The 25,441-nt window shown below is 42.8% G+C and overlaps 2 protein-coding genes and 1 long non-coding RNA gene across 4 annotated transcripts in view; all 3 read left to right on the top strand.

Moving 5' to 3' along the window:
- The window catches only part of LOC146425676 (sorting nexin-18-like), an 88,523-nt gene extending 64,430 nt beyond the window's left edge, over positions 1-24,093 (top strand). The window contains exon 2 of one of the 2 annotated variants that reach the window (XM_085041606.1): positions 23,343-24,093. In XM_085041606.1, coding sequence (XP_084897732.1) covers positions 23,343-23,596 — 254 coding nt within the window. In that variant the 3' untranslated portion in view covers positions 23,597-24,093. Of the gene's footprint in view, positions 1-13,075; positions 13,486-23,342 lie in introns of those variants that run through there. The other variant, XM_085041608.1, reaches the window with a different exon arrangement.
- The window catches only part of LOC146425670 (uncharacterized), a 420,136-nt gene that overhangs the window by 252,730 nt on the left and 141,965 nt on the right, over positions 1-25,441 (top strand). The window lies entirely within an intron of this gene.
- The window catches only part of LOC146425675 (uncharacterized), a 131,100-nt gene that overhangs the window by 72,346 nt on the left and 33,313 nt on the right, over positions 1-25,441 (top strand). The gene's annotated exons all lie outside the window — the stretch shown is intronic.

The following is a 25,441-nucleotide window of genomic DNA, read 5'->3' as shown; positions in this document are numbered from 1 at the left end:
ATGAAGCAATTCTAATAAATGGTAATGACCTGACACTAGAAATAAACAAGAGTTTGAATCCAGCTCAATTTTTATATGGAGAACCAAAAGATAATTTAACACATAATTGTTTAGAAATTATACAATATCAAACTAAGATTCGGGAAGACTTAGTAGAACAGGCCCTCCTAGAAGGAGAAAAAATATTTGTGGATGGGTCATCTAGATGCATTCAAGGAAAAAGAGTGTCAGGATATGCCCTGGTTGATGGGAGGAATATGCAAACTATCGAAAAAGGGAAATTACCTTCAAATTGGTCAGCTCAGTCTTGTGAGTTATATGCTCTGAAAAGGGTATTAGAATATTTGGCAAAAAAAAAGGGACCATATATACTGATTCAAAGTATGCCTTTGGAGTAGTACACACTTTTGGAAAAATTTGGGAAGAAAGGGGGTTATTGAATTCAAAAGGAAAGGGACTGATACATGAAGGACTCATTTTAGAGGTTTTAGAGGCATTAAAATTACCTGAAGAAATAGCTATAGTGCATGTCAAGGGACACCAAAAGGGAATGACCCGAGAAATAAGAGGGAATAACTTGGCAGATCAAGAAGTTAGAGATGCAGCAGAAAATGGGATGGAAAAGGTTATGTTAATTTTGACCCCGTACAAGGAAGAATTGAAAATTCCAAAGTTTAATGAAGCAGAAGAATTAAGTAAAATAGGGGGGAAACAAGATCAGTCTGGGAAGTGGAGGCTTTCTGATGGGAGGCAGTTGCTTAATAAGCCACTAACTAGAAAAATATTAGAAAATATGCATCAAAAGACTCATTGGGGTACTCAGGCATTATGTGATCATTTTTTAAGGAATTATGGATGTATTGGGATCTTTGGAGTGGCAAAACAAGTAACTGAAAAATTTATTACTTCCCAGAAAGTAAATAAAAAAGTAATGAGAAAAATAACCCCAGGGGGTCGTGAATAATCTCTGAGACCACTCCAGAGTATCCAAGTGGACTTTACTGTACTTCCCCAAGTACAGAGGTGGAAGTTTCTATTGGTAATAATAGACCATTTGACTCATTGGGTAGAAGCAGTCCCTACTGTCAGAGCTACAGCTAATGTAGTATGTAAAACCCTTTTGGAACAAATTATTCCCAGGTATGGAATGGTTAATAGAATAGACTCAGATAGGGGGACACATTTTACATCAAGAGTATTACAGCAGATAACTCAAGCCTTGGGAATAAAATGGGAATTACATACCCCATGGCATCCACAGAGTTCGGGTATGTCGCTGTTGAACCGCTAGCAGAGTGCAAGAACCAGGCTGTGTCGAATGTGGCAAAATTCTGATTTTATTAATTAATTCTAAAACTTATATAGACTTTCAAAAGGTCATCCGGATTGGGCCAATTCAAAACCTCCCCCTAGGCCGATTGGCCAGGCTTGAACCACCTATCTTTCCAGAGACTGTTTCAATAACATCCAAACTTTATCTTTGTTTATAGAACACAGGAAGAAGAAGAGAAAAATTCCCATGGGAAAGAGTCTGTGCTTGCCACACGGGTAGGGTGGAGAGAATGAATCAGACTTTAAAAAGAACTTTAACAAAACTGATGATTGAAACACAAATGTCCTGGGTAACATGTTTACCATTGGCTCTGTTGAGAATCCGAGCACAACGCAGGTCAGACCTGGGAGTGTCACCTTATGAGATGATGTTTGGGCTGCCCTTTCTGACCACCCAACATGAAACTGCTACTTATGAAATGGGAGAAATAAGTATTAGAAAATATGCCACCACAATTGCAAAAATACTTGAAAATTTGAGGTTGAAAGGGATAATCCCTCAAACCACACCCTTAGAATTTAAAATCCATAATATCCATCCAGGGGAATGGGTGCTGGTGAAAACGTGGAAAGAGCAATCTTTAACTCCACAATGGAAAGGTCCTTTTCAGGTACTACTGACGACAGAGGCAGTGGTCCGGACCAGAGAAAGAGGGTGGATCCACGCCAGCAGAATCAAAGGACCTGTGGAGGAACCTAAGGAGTGGACTATAACATCTAAGCCGGGTGATGCCAAGTTTACTCTTAAGCAAGGACTGGGTGGTAATGAACTGGGAAGACCCAAATGATCCAGAGAATGTACTGAGGATCACACCTAACTGGGAAGTGGGGCCAAGTTTATATCAGTGGTTCCAAGTGCCACCTGGACAAGTTTTGAGGAGCCTCCGATACCCCCCTTGGGGAGGAATACTTCCACCCCAAACCAGAGGTTCAGGACTGTTTCGGGCAGAGGGTCTTCATGTTTTTGCTTTAGCCTGTGACTTGTATAAAGAAGAGATATTACAACCTCCATCAGTACCGTACCATATACCCTGTTTGAAACATCCCCATACTGGACATGCTAGCTGGGTTAAATGTAAATGAATAAGATGTGGGAAAAATTGGTATTGTAGTTCACAAAAACATCACCCTTGTAGAAAGTGCCAGGTACCAGATTTATTTCCTGCCCAAGTAGAAATAGAAAGGACTGAAATAATAACTTTTCTCTGTGGATGGGAATTACTAGTGCCTGTTGAGTGGGAGGTGCCTGAGGAACAGTGGGAAACTACAATTAAAAGGTGTCAAAAGCAATTTGCCTGGAAAATAGCAAAAAGGAAGTGACGAGGAGATAGAGGGCAAGACCAGGATTGACCACTGTATTCGCCACTGAGAAGATCATATACACCTGCTATGGGTAGCAACCCCATAAGCATGAGAGGTAGGGGTATAAGCCATACCAGACCTCTATTATTCCTTCTATTGTCACTCATTTTTTGTCTCTTCCCTTCTGGGATGCCAGCACAATCATGTCGCAAGTGCTACCAAATGCTTTACATGGAACGAACCCGAGGTTCCTTTCTTATTACTCACACCCATGTCAACAGCCACTGTTATAACCCATCCAAACTAGGTACCTGTATGCAAAATGGGAAAAATATTGGATTGCAGAGAATTTAGGAACGAGTGGTAATAGGTTGGGAAGTGAATGTCCAAAGGAGGAAAGGTGGGTTTGTTTTACATTTGCCCTTAAGGGTAGAGTTCAGGACTTGGTAAAAGAACAAACAATAAGCAAGAAGGCGAAGCCAGCACAGCAGTCCAACTCTGTATCAGCTCCACGTCAGGATCTGTATACAAAACTCAGGTAACAACTAGAAAAAGAGGTAGATATCTCAAGAATTGGGAAAAACCTGTTTGTGGAATTGGGGGAGAGGATAAGTAAGGAACTAAACATAACCAACTGTTGGGTTTGTGGAGGGGCCTTAATGACAGAGGAATGGCCATGGAAAGGCAGCAGTTTAGGCCCCATCAAACTCCTTAAGTGGAATTGGACAAATATAAGAGGGGAAAACCGACCAGAAGTGTGGATTTTGACTTCAACAGTGATAGGAGAAGAATGTCTCTGGCGCTCAGGGAAAAATTTTCTTCACAAAGTAGGAAATACTCCCTGTAAGAGGTATAAAGTTAGTAATGGAACTTACATGGTGGATCCCAGAGGAACTAACTCTGTATTGGGCCCAGAAAAAAACAAAAGGGAAAAATTGTAAGTATAATAATGAAATCAGACTGTTTCAATGTAATGATACAGGCAAGAATCTTTATTTTGGGATCCCAGAAATATCCAAATTTTGGGAGAATATAAATCAACAGAGAAATGATTATTGGAAAGCACCAGATGGCTTATTTTGGATATGTGGGAAAAGAGAATACCCAAAACTCCCCCCCCGGTGGAAAGGAAGTTGCACTCTGGGGATCATACAGCCAGGATTTTTCCTCTTACCAGGACCAGATGAAGATCAACTAGGAGTACCAGTTTATGAGGATTTAAGAAGAAATAAAAGAACAGTGATTGGTGGATTTCAAAAATGGGGAGAGGAGGAATGGCCCCCTTAACGCATACTGGAAACATATGGGCCAGCCACCTGGGCACAAGATGGGAGTTGGGTATATCGAACCCCAAATCTATATGCTGAATTGCAGCAGTGCAGAATCCCAAGGCAGCTCTCTCCTGCTGCAGGGGAGAGAGCCGCCCCAAAGCAGGAACCCGCAGGGTGGTTGTTCTATGGCCACGAGCTGTGGGACTGGTCAGACGCAGTCCTTGTAGAAGCGTCGCAGGTTTAGAAAGGCAGCTGTTTCATTCCTGGTCTCCATGGTGTTTTTATTGTGGAAAACAGGGGAGGAGTGGGGAGACTGAGGAGGGGGAAGGGAAGACAAGGGAGGGTGCAAGTTCCATACGAGTCCAGAACCAAAGAGACCCCTTCCGGATCTTGCTGGGGTTTTTATCTCTAGGGATGGGAGGTGGTCCTGACTCACATCCAGCAAGAAGGGGTCAGGGGGGCGGGGTCAGGGACGGGAAGGACACATAACAACACTGAATCGTATCATAAGACTCCAAGCAGTTGTAGAAATAATAACGAACAAAACTGCTTGGGCATCGGAGTTGATATCAGATCAACAAAGGCAAACAAGAGCTGCAGTTTATCAGAATAGGTTGGCTTTAGACTATTTATTAGCTGAATAAGGGGGTGTCTGTGGAAAATTTAATACATCAGATTGTTGTTTAAAAATAGATGTTCATGGAGATGCCATCCTAGATATAGCCAAGGATATCAGAAAAATAGCCCATGTACTGATCCAAAAATGGGAATCAATGCTAAAATCTAACTGGTGGGATAATGCATTAGGAGTAGAATGGTGGAAAAAGCTAGGCTTTTTCCTTTAATGAGCAACAGTTGGTTTGATATTTCTTCCTTGCCTGATCCCCTGTTTTATTTGGCTGATTAGCCAAATGTAGTCCAAGGTATGCAAGTAGTAACTATGCCTGTGGACCCAAAATTGGCTACATCTGGAACGGCACAAAAGATCATGGTGTTAAAGAAACAAAATAATAAGAAAGACCCCTTTGAAGAAGCAAAGTTGATTTGTGAAAGAAATGAGCGAATGGTGGAGATAAAAAAACAAGAATTACTGCTCAAGCCAAATGATTTGTAAAAAAAAAAGAGGAGGAATTGTGATAAATACATATCATAATGTTGGCTTTTCGCAAATATTACAATGGATACTATGTGTATGATTTTAATTCTTTTCTTATAGAGGTAGCCTTGCTGTGAAAAATTGCTGTGTAATGATGACTAAGGCCTTTCTTTCTAGTGCTAGCTGAGTTTAGAAATAGTAGTAGAATAGCTGTTATAGTTTTATTAGAATGCTTGAGCTGTCTGCTTGAACTGGATAACATCCCATGAACGGACCCTGCCACTGACACTCCAACTATCAGCACCTGTCGCCTGCAGAAACCACAATCTGGGAGTGATAACAGAATCAATGAAAGATGACTGCACATGCTCCGAGGAGGCGGGTCAATTCCCAGAACATGCAAAATAGTTTGGAGAAAAATATGAATATGCATAACTGTTTATGAATATGCATCAGGCTGAAGAGTATGTAAAGGGTGTCTCTGTCCATACCAGGTGTGCTTTTTTGGCTGAATGCCAAAGCACCCAGCACTGACCTTTTGCTTTTCTCTGTCTCCTATTGTCTTTTATTAAACCTTTTTAATCCTAACAGGAGAGTGGACCTCATTTTTCACATGAAGGGAAAATGCTCTGACAGCTCCAGAGATAAGCAACTTATTGTAACATGCTGGGCCCTGGTGATTCACCCCAATCGAGCTCAGAGACACTTCAGAGACCAAGTCAGAGAAGTGGGTATTTGCTTTATTCGGTGCACCGGATGTGTGGGGAATTGTTTCCACCAAACACACATACCTCAGTACCCCAAAGACACAGTGTTATAGGTAAAATTCATGAATATTCATTACATTCTTCAGGATAGGAGTGGTTATACAAATTACTTCTCATAAGTCATTAATATTATTAGCGATTTCTTGTGCTCAATGGCAAAAGGATTCCTTTTGCCCCCTTTTATCTTGATAAGATTAAGGGAATCCACAAGGCCAGAACTGACAGGTGCCGTGCTGGTGGAAGGGACAAAAGCTCAAAGAAACAAGAATGGTTGAAGTGCAAATAGATTTGGGTTTTCTATTTGACTACTCCTTTCTCACTGGTCACTGCCTACCAGACACTGCTTGGTATGGTACAGCACATTCAGGAGGAAAAGAAAGGAAACAAGTCAACAGGCACCGTGCCCACTGTGTTGGTTTTGCATGGCTTGGTTTTTTTTGGTAGCGGGGGGGCGGGGGTCACAGAGGTGGCTTCTGTGAGAAGCTGCTAGAAGCTTCCACCATGTCTGCAGAGCCAATCCCTGATAGCTCCAAGGATGGACATGTGTTTTGGGGTGATTTATGATGACAGTCTATTCCTTGATCCTCTGCTTTATGCCCAAAAATGGTTGCTGTATCTTTAAGGTGGGTCCAGGGGAGGGGGGAGCCTTGGGCCCTTTGGCGGGCTTTTTCAAAGCCTCACTCCCTGGGCATCTGGGGGTGCAGTATGGTCAGGGTTTTTTTGCTTGGCTAACTTGGTTTTTGTTAGCTCAGGCAAGAAGTTTTTTCCCTTCCCTGGCCTTGGAGAGGCTGCAGCAGCAATCCTTTGGCAAATTTTCGAGGTGAACTGGACAGATTGTTTAGTCTGAGACCAGAGTAAATTGGACCTGCAGGAGAGGGGTCACTCAGGATCGGTGGGAGAGGTGCCACTCCATTTTCAGCCCCAAGCCTTGGGAAAGCTGAGCCGGGGAGAGAAAGCACACCAAGCCCAGCTGCTTTATCTGCTGGTGGAAAGGAGGTCGACGCCAGAGAGTCACTAGATTTTTCATCTGTTGCCGAAGCTCCTGTTTGATTTTTTTCCCTGAGCCTGAATCTGGTGCCATCTTCTACTGCGTGGCATGAGCTGGTATTTTTTCCCTGTCATTTTGAGGTTTTATTCCAGTGTGTGTATGTGGGTAAGGTCTGAAAGTTTTATATCCAGCATTTATTTACTTTTTTCCCCCTGTCTTGTGGGCATTCTGTTTGTTAATAAGCTGTTAGGGTTTTTTTTCACTTTCATCCATTAGTATTCATTTCCTTTTGGTGGAAAGGGATTGTTGGAACCCTTTTTAGAGGAGATGACTCATTCCAGAGTGTTTTTTCCTAAATTTGTCTCAGTTTTGAGACAACATGCCACTGGCCAAGGCTGGAAGAATTAGAGATGATGGTGACACCTCTGTGATAACATATTTAAGAAGAAAGAAAAACAAAGGTGAGTGGCGCAGTTGTAATTTTCAGCCAGAGAAGAGCGGGGAGAGAATGTGTGAGACAAACATGCAGACACCAAGGTCAGTGAAGAAGGAGGGAGAGGAGGTGCTTCAGGTGCCAGAGTCAAGATTCCTCTGCAGGCCATAGTGAAGACCATGGTGAATCAGGCTGTCCTCCTGCAGCCCATGGAGGTCCATGGGGGATGCAGAGATCCACCTGCAGCCTGTGAGGGAGGTGCCCATGCTGGAGTGGGTGGATGCCTGGAGGAGGCTGTCATCCAATGGGAGACCTGGTGGAGAGAGGGGCCGTTGCTTCCAGGCTGGAGCAGACTGTCCTTGAAGGACTGCACCCCGTGGAAGAGTGACCCACACCACAGCAGTTTGGGGAGGACTTTCATGAGACTGGAGCTACGTTGGAGAAGTTTGAAGAGGACTACCTCCTGTGGGAAGGGACCCCTACGGTGTAGCCAGGGAAGGACTTCTCTCCCTGAGCAGTGGAAGAAAACTTTGGGTGACAAACTGACCAAAACCCCCATGTCCTGTCTCCCTTTGCTGTTGGTGGGAAGGAGGGAGGCATTGGAGGGGGAAAGGGTGTTTTTAAGGGCTTATTTTACTTCTCATTATCCTGCTCCGATCTTGTTAATAATAAATGCACTTTATATCTCTAAGTTGAGCCTGTTTTGCCCTTGGAGTGTTTTCTCCCAGCCCCTTTCTCAACTCATGGACCCTTTGTTAAATTTTCTTTCTTCTGTCCAGCTGTAGCAGGGGAGGGTGATTGAGCAGCTTTCGTGGGTGCCTGGCATTTTACTAGTGTCAAACCATGACATCCACACAAACCAGAGCTGAGCCAGAAGGAGAAAAAGAAACAAATCAATGGGCACCGTGTCCACACAAACCAGAGCTGAGCCAGGACAGCCTAACTTGGTAGCAGTTGCCCCTGTTCAGAAAAGAAAATCCAAGACAAAATCCATTTGCATAGTGAATGACGAGGAAGAGGCAGGACCTTCACACCCAGCAGAAGAGACAGGTCTTTTCTACCTTAATGATTCTATGATTCAATTGCTATAAATGACCCTTTTAAAATGTGTTATCTTGTGTTCTCTAAACTCATATTTCAAAACAAGCCCTGAAACTTGAGAGTTTCTCTTAAGTCTTTAGTAGCATTCAGTGAGCATTGCTGCCTGTTTAACATCAGTCCTCGGACAATGAAAAGCAGCATTCACATCTGCATTTCACCACCTTTAAGAACAGAAATAGACGTAGCAAGGCTTTTTGCAGTGTCTTTGATCCAGCCCCCCTTTACTGTTTGAAAGCTAATCCTGATGTTGGAGGGTAGGGTTTGTTCCTTTTGTTTTCTTTCTCTTTGGGAATTTTTGTCCCATCTGTTGCTAAGACACCTTAACTCTTGATACTTAAGAGAGACAAAAGAAGTTACCAGGTCAGGGGGGGAGGGCACCTGGCTGCACTCCTCCTATCCCAGGGTTTCTCTGGGGGGAAGAACTGGGCTAAGAAAAAGAGAGTTGGGGGTGATGCCTAAAATGCTGGTAAAAATGAGGTGCAGACACTGCAGTATAGGGAAAAGGGTATTACCTTGGTTTAATATGATCTCAGGTGCACCAACATCAAAGGTGGTACCATGACAAAAAAAAAGGGCCCCGGATACAACGCGTATACAATTTTATGGACTTCACCAATTAACATATCTATCTAAAATTCCCCAATAAGAAACCTAACAAATGAAGTAATTGCCTCCTTATTCTAATTACCTCCTCCCCAAAAGGGCTACAACTTAGTTTACAAAAACATGTTCCAGAGATGAGGCTCCGTTCAAGGTTGGTGCCTCGTGTTCTTGAGATTGTGGGGATGTTTCGTCTTCCCCAAAGAATTCTGAACTGGGCTAGAGCACAAGGGTTATAAACGTGGGGCTAAGATACAGGGAGTGAAAAGTATAGGAATGGGAAAGGGTAAAAAGTATATAAAAAGGGTATAAAAAGAGTATAAAGAGAAAGGACAAAAAACCATCAGGCATCAGGGGCAGCCCCTGCCTCTCTTGCTTCCGGGACATCGGAGGAGACAGACAAGCTTCCGCAGCTAGGAGAGAGTTCTCTGTGACCTCCGGAGCCCAGCATCTGCATTTCTTCCTTACTGGGTGAGCTTTCATTTGGGAAAAAGCACGGGATTCCAACCCTCTTCCCCCTCCTGGAGCACACATCTCCCCAGCTGGGTTAGCAGCTGCTGCAGAGGGGCCTGACTGTCCCTGCCCCGCGCCCCTGCCTGCCGGAATGCACTGCGGCTTCTGCCACAACTGTGGAGTTTCTGCCATCTCTTGCTTGCTAGCCCAGCCAGCCCTGCAGTTCCAGTTTGCTGCTTTTGAGCTCCCTGTACCCTGTCCTGCTGTCTGGCCCGTCTGCCATTATCCATGTGAGACAGGGAGTTGACCTCGTGCCACAGCTCTCCCTGCGCAGGAGTCATCGCACCTGCTCTGCCCAGCTGGGAGCCCAACAGCGCCCCTGCTGGCTGTGACCATAACTGCACCAAACGGGAAAGTGCCTGGCAGCCCAGAGAAAGCTGCCACCAAGTTTTCTGGTTTTGGTTGTTGTTGCTACTGTTGTTGTTGCTTGTTTGCCTTGTTATAGGTGCTAGTAAAGAACTGTTATTCCTTTTCCCATATCTTTGCCTGAAAGCCCTTGATTTCAAAGTTATAATAATTCGGAGGGAAGGGGGGTCATATTAGCTATTCTAGGGGAGGCTCCCCCCTTCCTTAACAGACACCTGTCTTTCAAACCAAGACACCTGATCACTGGAACACGATCTCCTGACAGAAGGTCTTTTCATCAGACCAGAAGCTTTAAATGTATGGGCATGACTTTACAGAATCTGTAGAGCTGGAGCTAAAAAAAAAATTAAAAAGGAAATTCCAGATTTGTATCCAGCTAATACCAGCTAATATGCATTAGGAGGTGACTCTTGTTTCTTTTTCCTAAAGTATGTGCTAGCCTTTTCTAGGGCTGTCATAGTTCTGCTTTTGTTTTGAAATACATCTTGCTCACTGGTTTGTCCAAACCAATGCTCGATGTTCACATCTTTTAATTCAGAAACCAGGTTATGTTTCTGCAGGTTTACTTAGGCCAAAGGGGGCTTGCTCTGCCTCTACAGTCTGCAAGGGTGGCATGGGGAACTGGGAGGTGCTGAGGACAATGTATATATTAATGAGGATGCAGTAGGGGAAAATGTTAATGGTGTACAGCCTGGAGTGAGACCAGTTAGGAGTTGCAGGCTAGGAGGCATTACTGGTTACCACAGGTCCTGTCCTCCACTCAGGCATCTCTGAGCAAGACCCTTGTTTTCAAGCAGGGATGCACATAAAGAGCTGCTATCTTCTTCCCTGTTCCTTCATGCTGTCCTCCTCCCTTTCACCATTAGAAACCTGTGTGGATTGATGCATCCTTGGCAGCAATGAATCTGGTCAACGTTTTGCTCATGTTGATTCAAATGCAAGGACTCTAAGCTATGGAGAAGTATTTTGAGAAAAGTTGAGATGAAATATGGAATGTTATTGTTAGTAATGCTGTTTGCAAAGTTTTTTAAACAACTTTTTTTCTAGGAATCACTAAACTAAGTCTTGCAAGCTTCAGTAGATACTGAACAAATTAAAAATCACATTTCAGAACAAATAATTCCTTTTTAAAATAAGGTATATTGGCTTTTTTATGTGTGCTTTGGCAAGGTTCTTTGATAGACTTAAAATAAGCTAAATGTTTCCTTCTATTAAGTTATTTTAAGGTTGTTTCACTAATAATTCAACACTTCATTTAAGGCACTTCAAAAATGCAAGCAAATTTATGCTTAAGCCTATGTATAAGCTCTTGTCATACATTGCTGGCCTCCAGTTGTAGTCTGCCTAGGTTTTAAAGGAAATTCCAGTATAGGATCAGGATGAATCTATATGCATTAACAAAGCAGTATTATTTGTTGCAAGTTTTCCCCTTGAATTCCTTTCAGCAATTATAAAATTTTCTACTTATTTTTTAACGACAAAAAATTCATAATGCATTTAGTGGTTAATGGTTTAGCGTTTGTATCGGGTCTGAGAGTTCATTTTCCCTTAGCAGCCCTCACAGTGCTGTACTTTGCATTGGTACCTGGAGAGGTACTGATAACACACCAGTGTATTTTGGCTACTGATGAGCAGCACTGGCACAGCATCAGCACTGTCTCTCTAAGATTTCCCCCCCCAATCAAGGGGCTGGTTATGGGCAAGATCTTGGGAGGGGACACAATTAGGCCAGCTGACCCAAATTAACCAAAGGAATATTCCAAACCATATGACATCTCAGCTCAGATATAAAAGCTAAGGGAGGAAGGAAGAACTGGGGGGCATTTGTTATTTTATGTTTGCCTTCTGGAGCAAAGACTATGCATGCTGAAGCCCTGCTTCCCGGGAAATGTCGGAACATTGCTCGCTGATGGGAAGTAGAGATTAATTTTTCTCCTCTGCTTATGCATGTGCAAACTTTCCCTTTTTTTGCTTTAGTAAACTGCCTTATTGTCTTGCATGGGAGACAGGAGCTTTATGAGTTTTTGCAGTTTGCCAGGCTTTAAGATAGCTAGTTCCCCAAGACTTAGTCCTGTTTGCAAGATTCTTTGATATTTGGCCGATTTGTCTAAAAATACCATTTATTAGATACAGAAAATAACAAACATACAAACATAGAACAGATTGACATACATAGACACACAATGAATGCATAATTGCAACACTATAATAGCTAAAATGCAATTATGGGGTAAAAGCTTGCTTGAACTATAAAAATAGTTCCAAAAATGCAAGTTAAGAAATGCTTGCTTGAACTATAATGCAAGTTAAGAAAGGTACCTATAAGTTAGCCGGAATAATACAATTTAGGAAACCAATGATCTTACCAAATCCAATTTTGGAGCTGGAATACATTAGACTTCCTCACCCAATCCCATGGGAAGTAACCACAGAGCCTGCGTCCAAGCCCAGGGGAGAAGACTTTACTTCACACTTCAATGTCCATGTAGAAAGTTTCTACCTTTTCTGAGATTCGTGAGCTTTTTATAGGAAAAAAGTGTGTATTTGTGGTCACTAAAACTTTTTCACATTCTCTCTACATTCCACAGGGGAGTGTCTTTTCAGACTTTCAGTCACTTGCACCAGATAGCTCTTGATTAGGCTATCAACCTAATCTGAGCCATCCATTTCTTGGGACTGATCAGGGAGAGAGAGAAGGGGGAGGGGTGAGCGTCCTGCCACACTTATCTCAACCTACTATTTGTTTTCCATCATATTTTCTCTCCTTTGTCCCACTGGGAAGGGGAGTGATAGTGGCTTGGTGGGCACCTGGAACCCAGCCAAAGTCAACCCACTACAATGAGGGTTATGTGAATATATAATAGTAATGAATGGGTTTTATTGATGTAAAATAATTTGAAGGATATGCATGCTTTACAACTTAGTTATGCTTTCATGATAATTTCCAAATTGGTTATTCTAGAAAGAACATCTGAAGCTCTTTCCCACGTGACAACTGAAGAGTTGTCATGTTTATTTAACCAGCTCAGTCTGGCTTCCAGTAAGTCCCAAATTTAAGTTTTCCACAGCCTTGCATGGATTTCTGCTATGCCAACAGAACACAGAGAAAATTTTTGCTGAGCTTGGCTTTGCTTGTTGAAAGAAGTGTCCTTTTTGCAGAAGAGGGGATTAAATGTTTTTCAAATTGTGCCCCACCTCAGAGATTCCTCACTCCTTGAAGGAGAAAATACAGATCATCTGGTATGGTCCTGCTGCTGGCACCACTCCATGTGTAAAAGATTTGTCTTTGTTGTTTTTTTGGTCCAGGCTGGAGATGGTGAGGTCAATAAGCTGTAGCATCTGGTGCCAAACTTTTAGCCTTCATGCTGGTGGGCCATGGGGACCAGGAAGGTGTGAAGCCAGGCCCTGCCACCACCTCACAGCTCTTGCAGAGAGTCACTGCTCGACCTCCCGTCAGCTCTTTGGCACACCAGGTTTGGAGTATGGCTTCTGCCACTCAAATACCAGCCTCCTTGCCCATGCAGTCTTCAGTGCACACTTAACCTTCTTAATAAATTACCTTCGACAGTTTAAAAAAGAAAATCTTCTCTATTGTCTTTCTGCGAGTGCATTACACCAGAGGGGAATTTCTTATGCTTGCAACTGAGAGCTCGTACCAGGGCTGCAGACAGGAGATGCTACGAAGAGCGCAGTCTAAATGCAAATTAAGGAGAAAAATATTATTTTAAGAGTAGAGAAATACTGAGAACAGAAAAAATATTTTCTGTGTATTTGCTATTCAAAATCCCCCCAGCCAAGTTAACAAGTTGTTGTTAGAAGTCGTACAGAGAAAAATCACACGTGCTTCTCTGAATTTTAGAAATTACAGATTTTATTTATAATGCAAGGCACAACCCCCATTTCAAAAATGCAAAAAGATCTTTTTCCCTAAGTCTGCCAAATCATGTGGTATTTGAACTTCCTGGTGGTTTAACCCCAGCCAGCAGCCAAGCCCCATACCGCTGCTCTTTCACTCCCCCACCAGTGGGATCAGGGAGAGAACTGGAGGGGTAAAAGCTAGAAAACTTGTGGGTTGAGATAAAGACAGTTTAATAGGGAAAGCAAAAGCCATACACACAAACAAAAGCAAAGCAAGGAATTCATTCTCTGCTTCCCATGGGCAGGCAGGTGTTCAGCCATCTGCAGGAGATGATGACTTGGGTAGACAAACACTGCAACTCTGAGTATCCCATTCTTCCTCCTTTTTCATTCAGCTTTATATACTGAGAATTATGTAGCCTGGAATATCCCTTTGGTCAGTTTGGGTCACCTGTCCAGGCTGTATGTCTTCACAAATTCCCATTGAAAAGGAGTTATTTCTTATTGAGCTATCAGTCTTTTGGTCATCCAAATTTTGCAAGGAGCTGTGTTTTAGTTAACTAAGGAATTTATGGTTTTTTGGACTTTATTATCTTAGCTCTTTTCAGTTTAAATCTGTTTCAGTAGAGCAAGATAGAAACCCTTGGAAAATTAAGAAGTAGCCTTACTGCACCTGCAGGAAATTACTCCATAGACCTATACACCCCAGAAAACTTAATCATTAGAGAATTGTTTAGCTAGAGGAGCAAATTCAGTAAAGTATTGTTTAGCTAAGACGAGGTTTGGGTTGTCCTTTAACTAAGGATAAATGCACTGTCTTAGTGGTAATTAAAATAATAAGAAAACTGGGATTCAGCAGAAGTGGAATGTACATGCGTGGGAAGTTGTGAACCTGAAAGTTCATCAAAAGGATAAAGTGATGAAGACGATAGCTGATAAAGAGCTGACGTCCTCTCCTCCCAATGATATCAAGAAAAGGACAGTAGATGTCAGTCTTGCTCCATAAAAGAGCAGCAAGAAGAACTTTGAGAAGGCATCACTGATGCAAGAAGATGGGCAGACTCTGGGAGGGAGCTGTGGGGAGGTCTTGAATGATACAGTGGATTTAAACCCCTGGAAAGCGTTGCTTTGTTGGACACGTTTATGGCAAATAAATTCCCAATATGTTCCCAGCCTGGCCATAGCTGCAATAAAGGAATGCTCTGTCTGAAAGAACTTTTCTGTTGGATCTACTTGCTTTATTTCACCATGCACCCCCAGCCTCCTTGCCAGCATGGCAGCACGAGAAGCAGAAAAGGCTGTGTACAAGCCCTACTCAGCAATAACAAAAACACCTCTATATTGACGAGCAGCGCGAGGAAACTCACGGCAGTCTCAATGTGAGATAAAGCAAGCTTCAATTTATTTCACCAAACGAGAAACTTATATACTGTTACAGATGTTACTAATTATAGTTACACACGTATTTGCAGCTTGTTCTCACGTCTACAGGGTTTTCCCCCTCATTCTTTGTTAATCACAAGTTCACTCCCAGCATACTTCTCACGGTACTCTAAAAGCATACAGGCACAGCTGCACCTTCTTGGCACCTTCCCACAAAGCGTTCTCAGGAAAGTGAGCTACTGCGGCCTGTTAGGATTTTTACTGAGGCCTGAGTATGCTGAGGCTTTGTTCAGGTTTATTTAGTTAACACAAGTTTTGCTGGAAAACTGTGTTTTCCAACACTATATTATCAACCCTGCGTTCAGCACAAATCCAAAACACAGCCCCATACCAGCAACTGGGAAGAAAGTTATCTCTACGACAGCCCAAACCAGCACACTGTAGTAAGAGCATACCTTGACCTTCCATTCTACCTGACTGTCTGGTGAGGGGCTGGAGGTGGGCAGGGGATGAGCCACAGCAGGCAGGGGAATTAGAGAAGTGGGAATGAAAGACACAGAGCAGCAGCTGTGCTGCCCGATTCCCTCCCAAAACACTGCCCATAGAGCACAGACGCTGCTGTGCACAACCTCATGTTCCAAATCTGAAGTGATGTGCCAGGGCACTGGGGGAAGACATAAGAAATGGCTTGTTAAATAAACATGCAAAGGAAAGGAAGATAACCTCACTTCTGATCAACTGCATTTTTACTGTTTAATTGTGTTTACTACATGTGTGAATTCTGGCTGACAAGAAAACAAACCTGCTTCTGCAGCAGATAGCGTGGAGCTTGTCCTCCTGAAAGACAGGCAGAGAACTGTCTCTGTTAGCTTGTTGGCTAGTGTCACTGTAGAGACCATAGGAAAACATTTCTTGAAGGCAATGTATAGGGAGTCCTGTCTGTGAACTGTAGTCATTTGTATGGTGTATAGGGTTTGTGTGGACAGGTTTCAGTAGTCGGGGGGCAGGGAGGCTACAAGGGGGGCTTCTGTGAAAAAGCTAGAGGCTTCCCCCATGTCCAGTAGAGCCAATGCCAGCCAGCTCCAGGACAGATCTGCCACTGGCCATGGCCGAGCCAATCAGTGACAGTGGTAGCATCCCTGGGATAACATATTTAAGAAGGGGGAAAAGAAAAATTGTGATGAGAACTTGCAGCTGGAGAAATGAGTGAGAATATGTAAGAGAAGCAACCCTGAAGACACCAAGGTGTCAGAGACTAAAATGTTATAATTTATGGCTTTCGCATTTTCATGAAGGACTTTTGCCTATTATAGCAAAACTGTACAAAAGCTGCAGAGAAAACCATCAGAACCCTGAATGGGGCCCTGAACTACACTGTTCACTGTCCATTGATGAAGATAAGATAAAGTAACCACTCAGGGCTGGGGGAGAAAAATACATTTACAGAGCACAAGCTTAGCACTTTTGAGGTTGAGACCATAGCCCCAGGGCTATTAGCTGACAAGCTCGAACAGACCCTCACACCAAAGTGTGGGGGGAAGAGAGGCTTTGGGTGTGTAGCGAAAAAGCCTCTGGTCAGAGACAGTGAACACCCATCCTCCGCTGTGCAGAGGAGCCAAGCTGCAGGGGCCCCTTCACCCTGGGAAAAGCTTATCCACATGAAGGGCAGCTGAGGGGGTGTCATTGAGGCATGAAATTGACTCCACAACTCAGATAGTTATGAAGTAGGTATGTGTTTATTCCAGCTGGGGTGCATGGGGGGGTAGCCCCTCCAAAAGCACACACACCCTTAGCAGCACTTCACTTGGTTTATATTAGTTTACAGATTACATATGCATAAAGTTAGACAAAGCCCCTATACATATTCATTACCTATCCCTGCTTCGTATTATAATGAGTTCAAAGTTCATTTAAATATGCTCGCGAAGCGCAGTGTCTCAGATTAATTGTGGGCAAGGGTCCCAAATAATTAATGATGGCAAAATCGATAGTCTTCCTCACGATGAACTGTTCACCCTGTTCCCTTGCGCATGCTCCCTTAGTTCTTGCTCCAAGTCCAAGCATGAGAACCAACTTGTACCAGTCTTGGGGTCCAAGGGCAGGATGCTCAGTCACACTTAGTGGTTTTTCTCAATTATTTGGCTCTCTTCTCTCTATCCTCCCCGATACTAGGTAGGCACAAAATCACCAGGTGAATAATAAATGGTTTTCAGCAGGCAAATCTTAGTAAATCATTATCCAATCTCTGGCCCTCTAAATCAGTTCAAAAATATTATTATTACTATCCAGCTTCTAGTTCTTTTAAATTAATAATTTCTATTTTACCCTAAATCATCATGGCCCATCAAAGGCCCCCCCAAAGTGGTACCCAGACCCTACACCAGAGCACTGCAACATGATGCAACAGATCCACAGTGTTGCAAGAGATAGCGTCAAACTTGCCCTCCCCAGGGGAGGCACGTGGGGGTTCCCACCTAGCTCAAAACATATATTAATCCACTGGAGTCTATAATTTTTGGTGCAGCAGCCGGGGACCATCACCATCCAGAAGACCAGATGGAGGGAACCCATGAGACGTTGTTGGGACCCTCAGATGGGTTATATGTTTCTATCTAAACTCTGTCACTCTCTCCCTGTCCCCTCACCCCCCACGCACAACTCTTTTTCTTTTGAGAAAGGAGTGGTCAATAAGTAACTCAAATTAACCATTGAGAGACAGAATATGTGAATCCTAAAACCTAGAAAAACAGGATTCCCTTAATCTTATCAAGATAAGAGGGACAAGAATCTGTTTGAAGCTGATTCGCCCCGATAGGGCCCAGAAACACTTCAGAGACCAAGTCAGAGAAGTGGATATTTGCTTTATTCGATGCACTGGGTGTGGGGGAATTCTTTCCACCAAACACACACACCTCAGTACCCCCAAAGACACAGTGTTATAGGTAAAATTCATGAATATTCATTACATTCTCCAGGATAGGAGTGGTTATACAAATCATTTCTCAGAAGTCATTAATACCATTAGCATGTGCACCACGCATTCTCTGTATGTCCTGGTGGTCTTTGGAGACCCCCAAAGACCCCTCCAGGGTGAAGGTCCTTCATGGATGATTCAGCGGTTTCTGTGCTGGTTTCAAATGCATGCTTGTACATCTTAGCTGATAAGCCATCAGGCCAGAGCTGTTACCTACATTCACTCCTCTCTGAGAAGCTGTCAGCTACAATTTGAATTTGAATTAGAGTTCAGCCTTCAGCCCTGGACAGGCGCTGTGCTGGTGGAAGCGGGCAAAAACTCAAAGAAACAAGGATGGTTGAAGTGCAAATAGATTTGGGTTTTCTATTTGACCACTTCTTTCTCAAAGCTAACACAGAAACTGCTGAGTCATCCCACAAAGGACTGTGCATGCTTGTCATGAGTGGAAACAGAGGGTATATGGATTTTACCAGTTGCCTAGGCCTATGGCAACTAGTGACCAAACCTATTCAGTGACCAGCACCGTCAAAACCCAGTCTCACTCATAAGTTCTTATAAAGACAGCCGATTTATGTCTAATGAAAAATAGATTATGGTTTATTAGACACAGGTGAGAACGGAACAAAGAACTAGACAAATTTTACTACACAAAACATGAAAAGCTATTCATAGCTAAAACAAACATATATATATGTTGCCCAAAACAGGGAGATTAAAAACAATACAGCGCTAAAAATGAAAAAGGTACCTATTAATATTATTGTAGCTAGCAAAGAAGAATACAATTTAGGAAACTGAATGCTTCTTACCAAATCCAATTTTTTGGAGCTGGGGATGCACCAGATCCTCTCTCAATCCCTCGGGGAAGCAACCACAGAGCCTGCATCCAAGCTCAGGGGAGAAGGCTTTACTTCACGCTCCATTGTGCATGTAGAAAGCTTCTACTTTTGCTGAGATTTTCATGGTGTTTTATAGGGAAAAGAGTGTGGATTTACGGTCACTGGAAAATTCTTCACATTCTCTCAGTGTCTCACTCTGAGTTCCAGACGCCAGCATTGATAGTCCGGATTAAGCTATTGACTTAATCTGAGCCATCAATCTCCGGCCAGCAATCAGGGAGAGAGAGAAGGGGGGGGGGGGTTTGTCCTGCCACAATGCTCCAGAGAGAAAGGTGAAAAGTGCATTGTGATGAAGACTACTGGGACCTTCATCCTGGAGGTGGTCTTTGGGGGTCTCCAAAGACCACCAGGACACACAGAGCATGTGTGGCACACATGCTAATGATATTAATGACTTCCGAGAAATGATTTGTATAACCATTCCTATCCTGGGAAATGTGATGTATATTCATGACTTTTACCTATAATATTGTGGTTTTGGACATGCTGGTGTATGTTTGGAGGAGTGAATCCCCCCACACCCGGTGCACCGAATAAAGCAAATACCCACTTCTCTGACTTTGTCTCTGAAGTGTCCCTGGGCCCGCTTGGGGTGAATCACTTTCTTTCTTTTCTCTTTCCTTCTCTTAGCCTCTCTTACTATTAAATAAAATATATGAATTTTTTTGAACCAACATCTAAATTAGTTTGGTTTTAATCGTGTTTTTTGGGTATATTTCAAACTTTTTTGGGTTCGATCCACTTTATTCACAGACTTAGTTTTCTCTGCTCTTCTGTGTTTAAACGAGTTTGTAACACAAGGTCAGGGAAGAAGGAGGGGAGGAGGCTCTCCAGGTCTCAGAGCAGAGATACCCCTGCAGCCCATGGAGGACCCCATGCTGGAGCAGGTGGATACCTGAAGGAGGCTGTGACCCCGTGGGAAGCCTGTGCTGGAGCAGTCTCCTGGCTGGACCTGTGACCCTATGAAGAGGAGCCCACGTGGGAGCAGGTTTGTTGTCAGGACTTGGGACCTCATGGCGGATCCCCCGCTGGAGCAGTTGAGGAACTGCAGCCCAGGAGAAGGGCCTGTGTTGGAGAAGTTTGTGTACAACTGACTCCTGTTGGAGGGACCTGACACTGGAGCAGGGGAAGAATATGAGAAGAAAGGAGCAGCAGAAACAATGTGTGATGAAGTGATTGTAACCCCATTCGCCGTACCCTTCCACTGCTTGAAGGGGAAGGAGGTAGAGAAATTGGGAGCAAAATTAAGCCTGGGAAGAAGGGAGGGTTATGATCCACCCCAGAAGGCGAGGGTAACCCAGGTTCTTGTTAATAGGTCCCTTGGGGCAGATTAGAGTGAAATGACACAGAATGACCAGTGGGTTTATTTTAGAATAATTTGGTAGTGAAGGAAAACAGGTCTGTAGCAATCATGGTTATTATTATCGATAGTAATATAGCAATATAAAAGAATAAAAATATTACTTCAAAAATGTATAAGGAAAAGAAAGAGAAGGAAAGTATAAGAGTAGAAAGATCTCACCACCCATGGACCTTGCAACAAGACTTGGTCATTGCAATTTCAATGTCTGTTGGTCAAAGTGATGATCACATTCTTGATCCATCAAGGGTGAAAGAAACCCACAAAACGCTAAAGTTTCATGAGTTATATACACTCAGGTTCAGGTGGGAATGCTCAGGTACCTCCCCTGGGGCGGGGAGTTTCACACTGAATGATGTAATGCTGTAGATCATGGGACACTTTGTGAGTCTTTGATGGTTTATGACACCTCTGAAGATGCCACAGCTGCCTCTCAAGGCCAGCACAGTTGAGTCAATTATGTCCCATCAGAAGGGGCGAATACTTTCCAGCTATATGTGAATGTCCTGGTGCTTCCCTGAGGGGAGTTTCCACAGCTGAACCACTCGTGTAAGGACTTTGGCATGATAAAAAGTATTATCCCACCTCACAGGATTTGCCTCTTATCAGCCTCTTCCCTTATCTTGTTCATCACTCAGCTGTAGCCTGAGGTGGTGGGTGTGCTCCCCCTCTGCACCTGAGTGGTTATTTTGCACATCCTCAGCTTGCACCCTGATTGTTCGAACCATTAGCATTCCAGTCCCTCACAGGGAGAGGCAGGGGTGTTTTAAGTTTTGGGTTTATTGCTCATTATCCTGCTCTGATTTTTATTGATAATAAATTCAATAATTTCCCCATGTCAAGGCTGTTTTGCCCATGACAGTAAACGATGGGTAATCTCTCCCTGTCCTTATATCTGCCCAGGAGCCTTTTGTTATAGTTTTTCTCCCCTGTCCAGCCGAGGAGGGGAGTACTAGAGCAGCTTTGGTGGGCATCTGGCATCCAGCCATGGTCAACCCTCCACGTATGTTAAGAAATGTAATATGAAAGGAGAAAATTGGTTAAGACATTACAAATAGTTGAAGGAACAAATAACGTAAGTGTGATTGTAAAGGTCGTGAAAAATGCCGTATCACTAACATTTTGTGAGAAGGTAAAAGCTTTAGTGATCTGATTAGTTTCAGTTATATGAATAAAATATGTATATAATATCTAAGGCAAAGAAGTTGCTCTTATGGGAAATTGATACATGAATAAATGTCTAAGACTCATATTGGTCTTATGTGTCACTAAATGAGTCTGCCTTATATGAGTCTAGTTTGGATGATATTTTGGTTTTGTAAGGTGTGTGCTTTAATTAGCTATTTGGAGAAGGAAGACTATCAGTTCTTTTGCTCTGTGTTTCTTCTAGCTCTTACAAGCTTGTGTTAGCTCTACCTGGATCTCTACAACTTTGAAATGAAACATTTAGATTATCTAGTAATCAGTAATTAATTTTGGGATATCTGCAGTATAAAAGCAGAATGGTGTATTGGCAAGATTTTGTGTATTCAGATCTCCTTTTATATTTCACAAAAATTGTGAAATGTGATGTTTCACAAAGTCCAATTTCTGAATAAGGCTATTTTTCTGGTGTTTATGTAGGGTTAAATTGACCTGACTAGTTCTCTAGTGCTTTCATGTATTTTCACTGCTGGTATATTGTATTGGGTTTGCATGGCCTGGGTTTTGGTAGCAGGGGGCCACAGAGGCGGCTTCTGTGAGAAGGTGCTAGAAGTTTTCTCCATGTCAAGCAGAGCCAATCCCTGATGGCTCCAAAGATGGACGTGCCACTGGCCAAGGCTGGGCCAATAAGAAATTATGGTAATGCCTCTGTGATAACATATTTAAGAAGAAAACAAAACAAAAGTTTTAGTGCAGTTGTAATTTTCAGCCAGAGAAGAGCAGGGTGGCAATATGTGAGACAAACAACTATGCAGACATCAAGGTCAGTGAAGAAGGAGGGAGAGGAGGTGCTTCAGGCACCAGAGCCAAGATTCCTCTGCAGGCCATGGTGAGGACCATGGTGAAGTGGGCTGCCCTCCTGCAGCCCATGAAGGTCCATGGGGAATGCAGAAATCCACCTGCAGCCTGTGGAGGAGAAGCCCATGCCAGAACAAGTGGATGCCTGAGAGGAGGCTGTGATCCTGTGGGAGACCCATGGAGAAAGGGACCCTGCTCCCAGGCTGGAGCAGCCTGTCCTTGAAGGACTGCACCCCATGGAAGTGTGACCCATGCTGTAGCAGTTTGAGGACATCTGTTGCCCATAAGAGGGACTCACATTGCAGCAGGTCACAGCGAGCAGCTGCTCGTGAGATGGACTCATGCTGGAGAAGTTCGCAGAGAACTGTCTCCCGTGGGAGGGACCCCATGGTGCAGCAGGGGAAGGACTCCTCTCCCTGAGCAGCAGAAGAAAACCTCGGGTGATGAACTGACCGTAACCCCCATTCCCTGCCTCCGTGCGGCACTGGGGTAGGCGGTAGAGCTGGGAAGGAGGGAGGGGTGGGAAGAAGGTGTTTTTAAGGGCTTATTTTACTACTCATTATCCTGCTCTGATTTTGTTAGTAATAAATTCACCTTATGTCTTGAAGTTGAGCCTGTTTTGCCCATGATAGTATTTAATGAGTGATCTCTCTCCTGGTCCTTATTTCAACTCATGAACCCTTCGTTAAATTTTCTCTGGTCTGTCCAGCCGCAGCGGGGAGTGAGTGAGCGGTTTCCATGGGCACCTGGCATCTGGCCAGCATCCACCCACAACTTATATTTATCAGATATTCTCTGAAGGATACCATCAGATTTTTAAAATTGTGAAAGAGGCATGTGAATTGTGTTTTACTAAGTTTTGCAAGCTAGTGCCTTAAAGTATTTTTTTATTTAACAAGATTCACTGTTCTGTGATTTTTGATCTGAAAAAGCTTTAATTTTATTCCTTTTCATTCCTATATATATGCACACATATAAATACATTTAGAATGAGCCTTCTACGAATCTTTGTTGTTGTTAATAAATCACTTTTAAAGTACAGGATTTGAGTCTACATTGTCCTCCCAGCTCAACTATTTTATTTTGTTCTTTACACAGGAGCCCTTACCAAAGTAAAGGAGAGTAAGCGGCATGTGGAAGAGGGGAAGATGGAACTCCCAAAAGCTGAGGGCATTCAAGAACGCTGTAACATTATTTCTTTTGCAACCCTAGCAGAAATTAATCATTTCCACAAAATTCGTGTGAGGGACTTTAAATCACAGATGCAGCATTTCTTGCAACAGCAAATACTCTTTTTTCAAAAAGTGACACAAAAGCTAGAGGAAGCTCTTCACAAGTATGACAGTGTTTAATCTCTGGACTTTGTGGACTTTCCTCAGTATGAATGTGACTCAACAAGCAGAACAAGCATTACTGCTGCTGAAAAACTGTTGCCAGTGGTAGATTGTGGTACAAGGATGGTTTTGTGTTCACCTGGAATCCTCATTTAATCTCTGATTATGTAGAAAGAAAACAGTTATAGGGCTATGTAGTAGAAACAGTACCACACATTGTAACCAAGTTATATTGTGTATGCTTATACTGCTATTGTAACTTTTTAAAAATAATAAGTATACTATTTGCCTTATTGCTTTTTGAAATATGGTATCTTAGTGCATACTTTATAGACCTCAAAACCCTTTGGATCTTTAAGGAAGTTAGCTAGCTAAAAGCCTGCTTCAAATGCCTTTTTTCCCCCCCAAATTTTGATTTCTTATATTAAAGTGATTCTTTGGTTACGGATTCCTAGTAGAGCAGCCACATGATTCTGTGCCTTTAGACTCTATTTTTCCTTTTCTAATAAGTCACATTTCTATGACTGAATGAATGAATGGATTGATGCCTATAACAGGAACTGATTATGAAACTGATTATTGACTGTAAAAAAATCAGCTGCCATTCAGTTTGCACAGCAAGTACTGTCTTATGACAAATGTTATCTCAAAAAGGAGAACTTAAATGTATTCACACTTTCCCTGAAAATGGCAACTACTTGTTACATGGACTACTGTTGTCCCAAAACAGGTTCTATCACCTGGTGTGCAAGAAGTCAATTCACACACAGTCGAGGTATTTGATTTATTCACAGTTCTGTACAGAAAGGGGCACTGGATGGCAAATCCACAAAGCCAGCAGCATGACTATCAAAATTTTTCACTATACATTTTAGCATACAAAGACATCAGTGTTCATTGGCTACAAGTTATATAGTTTTCTCATTAATTAGTATTCTTCTTTCTATTGGTTAAATTATTCTCTCACTTCTTATGCTAATTAGTCCGTATGCTCAGTCTTCTACTTTTGAGTTGGTGGGTTTTTTGGGTTGGTGGCTGAGTCAGTGGTCACGATCTCCCCCTGCTGGAATTACCTTCTACCCAAATAGCACTTTAGATTGATGGTTAGCTTTGTTTGTTCCTTCTTCTGGCCTTATCTTGGTTGTTTCACCAAGTGTCCTTGGTTAGCTGGTTTCAGCATTCCATTATGTCTGGTTTCACTTGATATATTACTTCAGGTTTTTTTTTTTTTTTTATTCTTTCTCTATAGCTGCAGTTACTGAAGCTTATTAAAGCTGCAATTACTGAGACATGTTAAATATAATTTATCTATTTGGAAGCCCAGTGGTACATCACTAGGAAGTTAAGCACATATACAAAAATACACCACTAAATCCCCTTTCTGAAATGAATATTACAGTGAGGTTGGGTTTTGGGGTTTTTTGTATAAAACATTACTGTGAGTGGAAATTTAAAGAGCTAACAAAATAAAAATGAAATTTATTAAGATGATACAAATACAAGCTGTATGGCTAGAACATTCATTATTTTTGAACTGATCTGGTCCTTGTTGATTGCTGATTTAGTTTATCTTCAGACTTACATCTCCATTTCAAGTTGTCTGATTTGAGACTCCACTGTGATTCATTGGTTTACTAATTACAAATTTTCAGGGATGTTCAGCTGAGGTGCGGATAGACTCCACAACTCAAATAGTTATGAAGTAGGTATGCTTTTATTACAGCTGGGGTGCATGGGGGGTAGCCCCTCCAAAGGCATGCACACTGTCAGCAGCACTTCACTTGGTTTATATCAGGTTACAGGTTACATATGCATAAAGTTACACAAAGCCCCTATACATATTCATTACCTATCCCTGCTTCA

Source organism: Lichenostomus cassidix, chromosome W, assembly GCF_008360975.1.
Source record: "Lichenostomus cassidix isolate B80296 chromosome W, HeHo_3.0, whole genome shotgun sequence".
Lineage (NCBI taxonomy): Eukaryota > Metazoa > Chordata > Aves > Passeriformes > Meliphagidae > Lichenostomus > Lichenostomus cassidix.
Note: the sequence above shows the minus strand (reverse complement) of the source record. Positions and strands in the feature narration are given on the sequence as shown.